Below are 13444 nucleotides of genomic sequence, written 5' to 3'. Positions count from 1 at the left end.
GTCTTGAAGACAGGGAGCAGTTCTGGCTGGAGCCCTCTCTCTGTCCCGATGGATCTCCGTGGGTTCCAATAGCCCTTTGAGCTCATCTCACTTCCTGTTGAGTCCCCAGTGAAGCAGAGGCCCGGCACTTAGTAAGTGCTCAGTGAATATTTGTCGACTGACTAAAGGAGCAGACCCATGGCGCCAGCTCTTGTAAACCTCCTACCTGGGTGATCAGCCCACAGGGGCTTTCCTCCCGCATTTCCTGAAGCCTGGCTCTTGCCCGGCCCTCCCTCTCTGCCACCTTCCAGTGGGGCTGTCTATTAATCTCAACCCTGCCCTCCTCCTCCATCCTCCCTGCCAGTCTGCCGGCCCAGACCTCGCAGTGCGGTCCGGCACTTCGCCACACACCCTCCCGTGCGGGCTGATTGGTATCTGTTAATTAACGTCGCCCAGGGCCTCTCTCCTACTCAGAGACCTGATAAGGGAAATTGAATGTCCATTTCTATCTATCTTTTATTACCTCCCGACTCCCCAGGCCCCCACGCACCCTCGCCCATGCTGGGGATCTAGATGGTGACACACACAAAGCTGACCCCTCTGTGTCCCAGCCTCTCCCCAGAAGGCATATCAATCAGCTCCTCACCCCGTGTGGGTGGCTGCAACCCTTCCCACTCTCTGGCTGATCTCCTCGTGTTCCAGTAGCCCGTTGGTGACCCAAAGCCCAGGCTGTTCAGATGGGACCAGGTTAAGGACAGCCTGCCGGGTGAGGTGGCCTGCCTCTCCAGGAGCGCCCCCTAGGGGTGGAGAGTCACACACTGGTTGGAAACCAGGGACAGATGAGGGGGGATGGATCACAGAAGCCAAGGAGATCAGCCATGAAAAACAGGGTGCACCCAGGCCACAGGCACATGCAACGGGAAGACAGGAGTGAGGCACATCAGGTGTCCGGGACATCAGCAGCTTCGCAGCGCCCGGCTGAGGGCCACTGAGAGCCGCCGTGTGCTGGGAGTGCTGCTGGGTGTTCAAGTGCATCTTTTCGACCTCAGGACACCATGACATCAGCAAATGGCAGCCAGGCAGGGCGAGCTCCTACGTCAGCAGATCCCTTCAGGGGCAGAATTACCCCAGAAAAAAAAAATCCCTTAATTTCTGTAGCCCGTCGTGCACGGAGCCAATGGCTTTGTGAACACTCTTTCTCCTTTAAATCAACGTAGCATGTCAGTGTGGGAAGCATCCTGCAGCCCCTGGGGAAGGTACTGCCTCGTGTTTAGTAGTTAAGATGTGTGGCCAGGCATGGTGGCTCTCGCCTGTCACCCCAGAGACTCAGGAGGCTGAGGCAGGAGGATCACAGGTTCGAGACCAGCCTTAGCAGCTTAGGCTGTAAGCGATTTAGCAAAACCCTGTCTCAAAATAGAAAATAAAGGGGGCTGGGGATGTGGCCCAGTGGTTGAGTGCCCCTGGGTTCAATCCTTAGTACAAAAAAAGAAAAGCTGTATGAGAATCAGTGATCTTACTCTTTCTTTCTTGGCCTCTTGTTAATCAAGATGTTAATTGGCGGTGCCTATGTCAAGTACATATATAATGCAGTTCCAGTATGTCATCTTCATTTGACAAATGTTGGCCTTAGCTCATATTAATAAGAGCCCAACAAATACTAATTATGTCCTCCTATCCTCACCATCTCATTTAGACTCCACAGGAACACAGGAGAGGAGGCTGAGGCCTGGCACTTGTGAGCCCACAGAGAAGCTGTGCTAGTGAACCGGGAGAGGGGTTCCAGCCCAGGCCCAGTCCAGGGCAAGGCGGCTTCCTGGTTCTGGAGGCACTCCTACCCAACCTCCATTCACTGTGGAGTCGGCCTTCTTGCTAGCAGGGAGGGGGAACCCCAATGACCCGCCAGGACAAAACGTTGTTGAAGGAGAGTGATGTACTCAGAAGGCTGAGGCACGAGGATGGCAGGGTAGAGGCCAGCATGGGTGGCTTAGCAAGACCAATGTGGAGCTCTGGTCATGTAAGTCCTTCCTGTGAGTTCTGAGTGTGGCTCATTCACCATGGAAGGACGTGGGTTTAGCAGCTACCCAGGAATGCCCCCTGCAGCAGGTTCTGGCAGTGCCAAGGACAGAGCCTGCCCCTGATCACCGCTGCCCTCCTCCCGCAGGTTTCTCGAATCTTTCTCTGGGTGACCAGATGAGCCTGCTGCAGAGCGCCTGGATGGAGATCCTCATCCTGGGCATCGTGTACCGCTCGCTGCCCTACGATGACAAGCTGGTGTACGCCGAGGACTACATCATGGACGAGGAGCACTCCCGCCTGGCCGGGCTGCTGGAGCTCTACCGGGCCATCCTGCAGCTGGTGCGCAGGTACAAGAAGCTCAAGGTGGAGAAGGAGGAGTTTGTGACGCTCAAGGCCCTGGCTCTGGCTAACTCAGGTAGGGGCCACATGGGGTCCGCAGCTGCAGTGGGGGAGCTGCAGCCGCGTCTCTGGGCTGTAAGGCGGGCTGCGAAGGGTGGAGAGGGCCGAAAGGTGCTGCCCCTGTTGTCCGCAGCAGAGACGGGGCAGAGCAGGTAGCCAGGAGTTGAGAAGACGGTGACATTCAGATCTAAATGCTGCTTAAGGACACAGAGTCAGGTTGCTCAGGATCAAATCCTGCTTCCCCCTCTTGAGCGAGCTGCTTCACTCTGAGCCCAAGTTTTTGTTTTAATCAACAAAATGGGGACAGTAAACAAACCTTATTGCACAAGACTATGGGAAGGATTTATTTATACACAATTATATTATGCATACAACATGCTTGGCACGTAATAAGTGCTCAGCTTGTTCAGTTAGGTTGGTTTTTTTTTTTTTTTTTTTTTTTAGTTGTGTTGGACACAATACCTTTAATCATTGACTTTTATGAGGTGCTGAGGATCGAACCCCGGGCCTCACATGCACCAGGCGAGCGCTCTACCCCTGAGCCATAACCCCAGCCCCTGTTTTTTTGTTGTTTTTTTTTTTTTGCCACTGGGGATTTAACCTAAAGGTGCTTAACCACTGAGCCACATCCCCAGCCCAGCCTTTGTAAAAATATTTTATTTAGACAGAGTCTTGCTGAGTTGTTTAGGGCCTCGCTGAGTTGCTGAGGCTGGCTTTAAATTCATGAACCTCCTGCCTTAGCCTCCTGAGTCACTGGGATTATAGGCATGTGCCGCCACATCCAGCCTGGATCTAATTCTTACCAACAGCCCTGTGAGAAATTTTTTAATTATTGGAGCCACATTTTACAGATGTGAGAACTGAGGCTGGAAAAGTGAAGAAAGACGGTCCAGGGTCACAGAGTTAAAAATAACAAATGTCCAGAGTTAAGACCCAAACCAGGGTCACCTAATTTCAAAATCAGCCCAAGCTTTTATCTACTCCTTAAAACTTTCCATCAAATTGCTTGAACACATGAAAATGAAACCTTTCCAAATGAACCATTTAGTCTGTCGTCTAAAAAGGAGGATTCCCAGGCTGGGAACGAGGCTCAGTGGTAGAGCATTTGTCTAGTGTGTGCAAGGCCCTGGGTTCAGTTCCCAGTACCACCTCTCCCTCACAGAATGCCCCCAGAGAGGGAGGATTCATCCCATTTAACCATTTACCAACTTCTGGCTAGATTACCTAGGGTAAGGGGGCGGACTGGGAAATGGTGAGTGAACTTGAATGTGTCCATGTGTGCACTGAGCCCATGCAGGCTACGGGGTTCTGGGGCTGCAGGAGGAGTACAGGGTCCCTGCCCAGGAGTCTGCCAGCAAGGCATGCATAGAATTCTGCAGGGCAGTGTGTGGTGAAGCTAACCGCTCAGGTCTGGGTCACAAGGACCCAAGTTCAAATTCTGTCTCTGACATTTCCCTGGCAGCAGGACCTTGCTCAGCTCTGTTCTTTGTGCAGTGGGGATATTCTGATACCTCTTTCAAGCACTTTTGTGAGGGTTAATGAACAACTGGAGATAAAGCACTTTGTCCAGTGCCTGGCCTAGAAGAAAAGTTCAATGAATATTAGTTATTACCATTCCTATTCCTGTTAGAGGAGACTAAGTGTCATCAGCACTTGGAGAGGGAGTCTGCTGGGGACACGCAGGGCAACCGACCCGTGAGCTCCATACTGTCCAGCTTTGACTGAAAGCCCCACCTTCCAGGAAACCCCTCATACCTGCAAACTGGGACAGCTGGTCACCCTAACCTAAGTCACCCTAACGTGGCTTCATGGTTCCTTCAGACCTTTGCCTGAATGTGACCGATCCCTCCAGATGCTGAGCTCTGCTGCTGACTGCCCACAGTCACCCTCCTAGACTCAGCCCTGCTCCGCCCAACCCCAGGCAGTTAGTTTTTGGCTCCACCCCTGGGCACTGTTAGCCAGGGGTGGACACGTGAGGGCAGACTGGATCAGAGCTCTGTGTGGATCGGGCCTCGTCCCCCCTTGCTTGCTGCCCCCCACTTCCTGTCTCCTGACGTATGCCCTCCACAGGTCCTTGTACCCAAGCCCCTGCCGAGGCTGTGCTCCTAGGGACCCTCACCTAATACAGAGGCAAGCACTGTGTTTGGTTCAGTTCCATTTTATTAATAATAAATGATACAAAATAATAGTTAACATTTCATAGGGATTGTTTACACTTTCAGAGTCCAAAATTGTAATGTATTCTTTGGTGAGGAATGTGCATACCGTTTAGAGCTTTTTTTAGTGTAGATCTAGATTTACAGAATAATCAGGCAGATAGTACATGGGGTTCCATATGCCACCATCCCAGTTCCCCGACCCCTGTTTCTTCCATCACGAACATCTTGCATTGTGTGGAAATTTGTTACATTTAGGGAGGCAGTATTGGTGCATTTTTCTTCTTCTTCTTTTTGGTAATGGTAATTGGACTCAGGGGCACTTAACCACTGAGCCCCAGCCCCCTTTTTTGTATTTTCTTTATAAACAGGGTCTCCCCGAGTGGCTTAGGGCCTCAAACTTGGGATCCTTTGGCCTCAGCCTCCCGAGCCACTGGGATTATAGGCCCTACCACACCTGGCTCGATGCATCATTCTTTTTTTTTTAATTAATTTAAATTAGGTATATATGATAGCAGAGAGCATTTTGATTCATTGTATACAATCACAGCACAACTTTTCATTTCTTTGGTTATACATATGTGGTGGCCCATCACATGTGCAGTCATACATGTACCTAGGGTAACAATGTCCGTCTCATTCCACCATCTTTCCTGCCCCCATGCCCCCTCCCCTCCCTGCTCCTCTTTGCCCAGTCAAAGTTCCTCCATTTTTCCCATGCGCTCCCCCTCCCCATTATGGATCAGCATCCACTTATCAGAGAGTACATTGGGCCTTTAGTTTTTTGGGATTGGCTTACTTGGCTTAGCACAATGTTCTCCAACTCCATCCATTGACCTGCAAATGTCATAATTTTATTCTCTTTTAATGCTGAGTAATAGCAGTTATAAAGAATACAAGCAACAATAAGTGCTGGCGAGGATGTGGGGGAAAAGGCACACTCATACACTGCTGGTGGGACTGCAAATTGGTGCAGCCATTCTGGAAAGCAGTATGGAGATTCCTTGGAAAACTGGGAATGGAACCACCATTTGACCCAGTTATCCCACTCTTCAGAGTGCGATACCCAAAGGACTTAAAGTCATCCCACTACAGTGACGCAGTCACATCGATGCGTGGCTCATAACTGAAGTACATTGCTCCCTCTGGGCTCACTTGTGGTGTCTTCCCGTTCCGCTGGCTTTGATAAACATGTAATGTCACGTCTCCATCATGACACCGTGTAGAAGACTTTCATCTCCTGCACTGCGCCCCTCCAGAGGGAAGCCTTTAACTAGCCTTTGAAGAGGCGCTGGGCACTCTGGGGCATTCTGATGGGGAGGAGGGGGGCCAAAGCTGTCATAGCAGGAAGCAGGGGAGCGGGGCACAGTGCCCGGAGGCTGGCCGGGCTTGGGAGGCAAAGTCCTCCATTTTGGACTTTCCTGATTAATTGATACCAGACAGAGAGCTTGGGCTTGCTCACCTTGGGAGAAGTGAAGAGGGAGGAGGCAGCTCATCTGTCTCTTAATCATACATGTTTGTGTGTGCACGTGTGTGTGCACACACACTCAGGCACACATACCACCTGAGGACCCTCCACGGTTCGGGGATGTACACCCAGCAGGGGTTTCTGGCACCCAGCTTTGCCCGAGTGTGCCCTTGGTGGGATGAGGTTCCAGGGCTCTTGGCCAACTGGCATCTAGAGGCCATCCTGTGGCTGATGCGCAGGTGCGAGACTCTCTGAATGCAGGATGGCCTCAGCAGAAAAGCAAGGCGCTAAGCAACTCGGTGAGACCTTGTCTCTAAATAAAATAAAATTTTAAAAAAAGGAGGCTGGGGATGTGGCTCAGTGGTTGAGTGCCCCAAAACAAACAAACAAACAAACAAAAAACAGCACTTTCCAAGTTGCCTGTAATGAAGGATTCGTTTTTAAATGTTTTAAACTTTTTGATTTATCACAGGCTGATCATTTTGTAAAATACAACAAAAATGAATTATTATAAAAGTGAAATTTAAAAATCAGATATACAAAGTATCAGCCCATTTTTAAAAAATTACTAGATACAATAGACATAAGGAAAACGTATCCTGTCAAGTTGCTCTAAAGTTTCCAAATACTCTCAGTTTCTATCCCGAGTTTACCCAGGCCAGTATTAACCAACCAGAGGGCAGAGGGGACCCGTCTGGTCCCTGTGCTCAGAACAGCACAGGTTTGAAGAGTGGATTTCAGGACCGGCCAGCCCCAGGTTCAAACCCTGCCTGTGAGTTTGGAGCAGCCAACCTCTCTGAGCAGCATTTTCCTCCTCTGCACAGTGAGGCACCTGCTCGCCGCAGGTGCTTCTGCTTGTCTCTGCCAGGCCTAGTGCTGGCAGCCTGGGGAAGAGGCCGTTGGATACAGTCCCTGACCCCAGATGGGGGGGACATGAACATGGGCAAAGCCAGAACCAAATCTTGATCCCAGCACAGTGGAGGCTCGTGCAGAGGCTCTGGGAGACTTTTCAGCTGGGAGTGGAGAAGGCTCTGCAGTGGAGCAGTCAGCGCAAGGCTGATGGGAAGAACGCGCCCTCTGCACCCCGAGCATCTCACACCTGTGCCCTGAACACAGGGTGGCCTCTAGATGCCACTGGGCAAGAATCCAGGTTCCTTAAACCTCATCTCATGTGACAAGAAGCTCAAGGCTGGGGCCTGGGTTGGAATGGCCTCAGCACATGAGCCAAGAAATGTCTGCGAGTGACCTGTCCCCAGCCTTGGGGATCACCCAGGTGGCATGGAGGAGAGATGGGGTCCAGGAGATCACTGAGGAGGTCCTGGTGGCCTGTGGGTGCCACCGTGAGGTTGAGCAGATGAGACGTGGCAGGGTTCAGTCGCTTAGTGGCTCATGCCAGGTAGGAGCAGAGCACGTTGGAGTGAGGCCAGGCCCCAGAGCTCAGCCCCCCGGGAGCCTGTGGTCCGCCGTTCACCCCACATCCCGGCCATCTCCAGGGCTCCCTGACAGCGGGAAAAATTCATAGCCATTGATTTTGTAATTAACAGTTTATCAATGCCATCGATACAGGCGTGCTGATGGATTGTGGAGAAATTAATCTTGCAATGTTATTTCATTTCATTTTTGGTCGAAGACACCTGCCAATTTTGGCCTCCTGGGGGAAGGAGAGGAGGGTGACCAGACAGGGAGGGGGAGCTGGACCGAGTCAGGGAATCCAGGTGGCCAGGGTCCAGCCTTGCAGGGACCAGCCACATTTTGATTTACATTGTAAATGACTGTAAATGACTTAGAGTATAGGAACACAGCCACGCTCCATCTCCCAATTGGCAAAGGAGCCCTTGCTGGCTTGGTAACTGTGGAAAAATGTGGAAGAGACTTGGGTATGGCCAAGGATTACCCAGCCCTGCAAGGACACTCCCCCCAGACCCAGTCCCCCCAATAATGATAATAATAGGTAAATACTAGGTGCCAACTAAGTACCTGGTGATGTGCCATTTCCTTTAACCCTTACCACCAGCTTGTGCCTATTTGCTCTGTACAGATAAAGAAACCATCTAAAAGGGGCTAAGTAAACTGGCCAAAGTCACACAGCATGTGTGCCTCTACAGTCTTTTCTGTCATTCTACTGCTCCCAACCGAGAAAGAGGCCAGATCCTGGAGGGCACAGGCAGAGTACAGCCCCAGAGGGTTGGGAGAGTCACCAGGATCAACCAGTCCTCCCACCTTTGGCCAGCCTTGGGCACCACAGTTCAGGGTCATCGAGGAAGGTCAAAAGAAGTCTGGTTCTCTCTCCCCAGGGAGTGGGATTCCCTTTGACTCAAATGCATGTTAGCGTAGTGTCAGCAGCACCTCCCTGCTGTGGTGAGAGTTAGGTGCATTTCATTCAAATCCTCAATTCGTGGCCTAAATTCAAAGTCCTCCCATTTAGTTTTTCATCTTTTGCGGTGCTTGGGATGGGACCCATGGTGTCACACATGCTAGACAAGCACTCTGCCACTGAGCCACCCCAGCTCCCTCCCTGAGGATCTAGAGCCCTCCTCCAGCCCCTGCATCACTGGGCCCCAAGTGCCCACCACGGGGCTCCCTGACCTGCTCGGCCCTGTCTCTGTGTCTGCAGCTGGGACCTGCAGCATTCACGACTGCACTGTGCACCAGAGGAGCTGGCGCCAGCAGGATGGTGACAGTGACAGTGATGGTGATGGCAATGGCGACCTGCTCCCTGGGCATGCACTGGTGACACCTACTGTTCTAGCCCTTATGCAGGATAACTTCTTTAACCCTCTGAGGTAGTTATCCCATTTCCCAGATGAGGAAGTGAGGCACAGAGAAATTAATGTCATGCATCTGGCAGGTGAGGGACGCAGACAGCCAGCCCCTCTGGCATCAGTGTGGGTGCTCCTGGTGGCCCCTTCCTTAGACGCAGGTCTGCGCCCCAGCTCTATCGTGTCCTCTGTGGCCTCGGGCCCGCAGCGTGACCCCTCTGTGCCTGTGCGGCTGGCCACTCACACGCGCCTTGTGCCTGCAGATTCCATGTACATCGAGGACCTGGAGGCCGTGCAGAAGCTGCAGGACCTGCTGCATGAGGCGCTGCAGGACTACGAGCTGAGCCAGCGCCACGAGGAGCCGCGGAGGACGGGCAAGCTGCTGCTGACGCTGCCCCTGCTGCGACAGACGGCCGCCAAGGCCGTGCAGCACTTCTACAGCGTCAAGCTGCAGGGCAAGGTGCCCATGCACAAACTCTTCCTGGAGATGCTGGAGGCCAAGGTCTGACGGCCCGCCCACAGACCACGCCCACCCACGGACAGATGGATGACGGACCGCGGTGGAGCCCTCACAGCCACCAGCCTCGACCTCGACCCCTGTATCATGGCTCTAAGCTGTGCCAGCGGAGGGGCCTCCGCCTCCTGGCTGTGTGTGCAGACTCCTGGGTGCAGTGGGGTGGGTGGACGGGGACGGGACAGGACGGGAGGGAAGGGGCGTGGGGCTCATCTGTCACCCGCTTTTTCTTTGGTATGTCTTTCCTTCTCACCAGCAGTGCTGAGGCCTGGCCCAGGGCTGACGCCCCTTGGGACTGGAGACCACCAGAGGAAGTGCCCACCATCCCTGCCAGGCCACCAGGAGGCCCTCCTGGGGTGCGGGGCCTGGGTGGGCAGTGCTCAGGGCAGGTGGAGGGCAGCAGCAACTCCCTGAGGCCCTGCCTGTGCCGAGGCCCTCAGCCTCCCTCCTGTGAGGCTAATAGCTTCCACAATCCAGATGGCTGCCTCCTCCTCCTCTCAGCCCCCCTACCCTCCCCACACACACAGCAGGAAACCTGGGTGTCCCCGGGCTAGATAGAACCCCTGGGCCACCGCCTCTGTGCCCTCCCACCTGCCCGCCACTCATCTTCCTCCTCCTCCTCCTCTCCTTGCTCAGGAGCCCCCTGCCCCACCTCAGCTCACTTGAAATGACTTCAGCCAGCAACAGTGACCCCAGGGCTCAGGGAAGAGCAGGGGGCTCCTCTGCTCCGTCCATCCTCCTCCTCCTCCTTCAGAGCAGGTCCAGACCAGAGGGTTGGTGGGAAGTTCCCGCCCAAGGGCGTGGGGGACTCTCTAAGGCTGGCAGTTGTGGGAGAGGTGAGGGCAGGATGGGAAAGACCCCAACCAACCTCTGCCCAGAACACAAAGAATCAGCAGCAGAGAGCAGGTGCAGGTGCAGGGGAGCCCTGGAGATGGGGTCCAGGGGGCCCAGCTGCCAGTTCCTTTCTGGCTCCCAGAGCAGTAGACCCCAGAGATACCCATCCTCTGCATTCCATAGGGTCAGGTACACAAGGGCCACCAAGGAAATTTGGTGGTAGCTCTCCTGGCCAGCTCTGGGCAGGAGAGTGTCTTGCTGCTACATAGGGGACCCACCAACCCCCTTTGCCCAGGACTTTCCCAGTTTTAACCAGGAGCATTCTGTGTCCCAAGAAACCCCTCAGTCGGGCACATGGGCACGTTTCAGTGGCTGGCCACTCGGGTGGCATCCCTGAATCCTTGCACCTGGTGCTCAGGGGGTGGCCGAGGGCAGCCTGGAGGATCTGGAGTGGGGGCAACAAGCCCCTGCCAATCAGCTGCCTTCACGGCAGGGGTCAGAGAGACCCTCCAGGGACACTGCGAGTCCCAAGCCCACGCCTTTCTAACTCCGCCTCCCCTTCCTGGGAGAGGCAGGCAGATCTCTGTTGTCTGGGACACCAAGTGTCTTGTCCAGCTTTTCTGGCAGAAGAGGTTGCTGTTTCTGGGGGACACCAGGTGGACCAGAAACTGCTGGCCCTGAGCCACATTGGGACAGGCTGAGGTTACCAGGAGATTCCCCCTTTTCTTTGGCCTTTCGGGAGTCTGAAGGCCTAAGTTGCTGGGTGAGCTGACCCTGAAGCTGCTGGTGCCCTGACCTCACGCTGCCCTTGTCCCAGACCTGGGTGGGTGTGCATGGTCACTGCAGTCACCACTTTGGAAATAAGGAACCCAAGCTGGACACCAGGTCATAACTAGGGGACAGGGCCAAGGCCTGACCTGGAGGGTCCTCAGCAGGGGAACTTGGGGAGTGCTCTCTGGGGTGTCCCCAGCTTCACTGCTGCATGCCAGAGGAGGGTGCCGAGGGCAGCCTCTCATTACCAGGTACCAGCTTGTCCGCACTGTCACTTCCTGTCCAAACTCAAGGGGACTTGTGCTCGCTGGCATTTGTGTCCACCTTTTCTGGGGAAAATGGCCTGTCACACAGGCCCTGCTTTGGAGCAGGTGGGTGTTCTCCACGGGGGCACCTTAGCCGGCTTGTGCCTGGTGCTTCTGCAGATGCCCCAAGTCAGACCTTCCCAGCAGAGGGGGGGTGCAGGCCTGCGCGGGGAGCTGTTGTCACAGGAAATGCTCGTTACCATGGGAACTCAACCCAGTGGGAAACCCTGGTGTAGACTTGGGGGGCCCCTGGATACCCAGAGGAGGGCAGCGGCCGACTTCTTTGTTGTCAGCCCAGCTAGATGTGGGAGCCGGGACTGCGAGGAGAGTTCAGGAAGCCCTGTGCCCCCAAATCACAGAGTCCAAGTTTGCCCCCAAATCTGCCGTTTCTAGAAAATCTGTAAAAAGGAAACGACCCTTCTCAGTTGTACACTCATGATACAGGTCATTTGAAACCAACCAAGAAATAAAAACATGGCAATTCAACTGCAGAGAAGGTGGTGCTGGCTGGGTTTTGTTTGGTTTCCTTGTTCCCGTCCTTTCTAAAGGTTCCCGATGGCACGTGTGAACTTGAGGGTGTCTCCTGTTTTTGGCCTATGTAAACTTCATGGATTTCCCAGGCTGCAGTTTGAGGACTGAGCCCAAGGCTCTAGGGAGCAGGAGATCAGGGCCTCCAAGGAACAACCTGCCCCATCCTGTTGGGCCCCCTACCCTCCAGCCTCTGCCCTCCCCGGGGCCAGGGAGGAGGAGCGGGGGATGGAGACAGGCCTGTGACAAAGACCACACAAGGGACCAGAGTCTGTGCCCACAGAACAGCACCAAAGAAAAGCACTATGTTGAAAGATGGCTTTATTTTCTAATAATGATGATACGGCTGGAATGGCTTCTTGAGATGTATATATTTTTAAATGGCAGTCCCTCGTGGCCGCCTCACCCCCTGTATGTAATCCCACCCCTGTCTGTGTTCCCCCAAAGACCTCTATGTAAATCACATTGCCCTAGGATTCTTCCCGCCCTGGTCCCATGTATCTGGAATCTAATAAATAAGGAAAGCCCTGTTGGAGAGTCTCTGCACACGTTATCTTTTCAGGCTTGCTGTTCTCTGGACAGAACTGCTGCCAGGTGTCCAAGCTAATGCAGGAAAGGCCATCAGGGAGCCACCTCAGCCTCCAAGGTCTCAGGGTGGGGTGGGGTGGGGGTTCCATGGACATTTTAAAAGCACGATCAGCATTTACCTGGATGCATGAGACACCAGATCAATCCCCAGCACCACAACCAGTCAGCCAACCAACCAATCAATCAAATTGTGATCAGCAGCAAAACTTAGAAAGTACAACTTGAGAAGTCTGATGCCAACCTGAGAAGCCCTGGTACTGCTTTTAATAACACTTCTTGTTTTCATTAGTCCAGAGACATGGGACGTTAAGCTATACATGATATACACAAATAATAATGCATAAGTTCAAAATGATCTTAATGATTAAGTAGTTCAATTGGATCAAAATGTCCATTGGATCCAATGAAGCGTAAGCCCTTTAAAAAAGATATGCATGAAGCACACACTGTCATCTTTTTGAGATTTTGAAATGCATTCAGGTGCATTTGACACCACAGCGCGCCTGCTGTTCGGGACACTCAGGACCAGAGGGAAGCAAGAAAAGACCCGGAAGAGATCAAAGAGGACTGTATCAGGATGTCTTTTGTTGAAAGTAAAAGACACCCGTTTACTGGCTTATGGAGATTTATTGCCTGCGATATGTATATATGAAATCTAGAAGTGGTGTGGGTCAGCAAAGGAAAACTGGAAACCTCCCCACCTTGTATATTTTGCCCCATTTATGAATTTATTTCATCCCCAAAGAGGGGAAACCACCCAGAATCCAAGGGAACTGATCCTTACCTGACCTGAATCTTAGCTGTGCACCCAGACGTGTCCTCCACGGACCCACTTCTGGCTCAAAGACTGTAGCAGCTGTTTTAAGTCTTGCTGCAGTGAACACCCAGACAGGCAAATCCTCCCAAACCCAGGGTGTGCACTCTCCCCTTTGCTGGCTCACCCTCTGTCCTCGTTCATCTATCACCTGGCGTGGTGGGAGTTCGTTGTTTAGTAGGGAAGGCTGACGTTGAACCAGTTTTTGAAGAGGGTATCTCACACGGAGGCTCTGCAACACGCGGGAGAGGGGAACAGGCGAACCAACCAACCTGGCTTGTGGTGGCTGGGATGATGGGAATTTGTTGTCCAG

General features: G+C 53.2%; 1 protein-coding gene across 4 annotated transcripts in view; it reads left to right on the top strand.

Moving 5' to 3' along the window:
- The window catches only part of Esrrb (estrogen related receptor beta), a 163822-nt gene extending 151561 nt beyond the window's left edge, over positions 1–12261 (top strand). For all 4 annotated transcript variants that reach the window (XM_046440786.2, XM_046440784.2, XM_046440787.2 and 1 more), the window contains 2 exons: positions 2141–2410; positions 9041–12261. In XM_046440786.2, coding sequence (XP_046296742.1) covers positions 2141–2410; positions 9041–9285 — 515 coding nt within the window. In that variant the 3' untranslated portion in view covers positions 9286–12261. The remainder of the gene's footprint in view (positions 1–2140; positions 2411–9040) is intronic.
- The last annotated feature ends 1183 nt before the right edge of the window (positions 12262–13444 follow it).

Source organism: Marmota monax, unplaced genomic scaffold (assembly GCF_021218885.2).
Source record: "Marmota monax isolate L192 unplaced genomic scaffold, Marmota_monax_Labrador192_F-V1.1 WCK01_AAM20220418_F8-fsc00017, whole genome shotgun sequence".
NCBI lineage: Eukaryota > Metazoa > Chordata > Mammalia > Rodentia > Sciuridae > Marmota > Marmota monax.
This window is presented reverse-complemented; position numbering and strand designations above follow the sequence as displayed.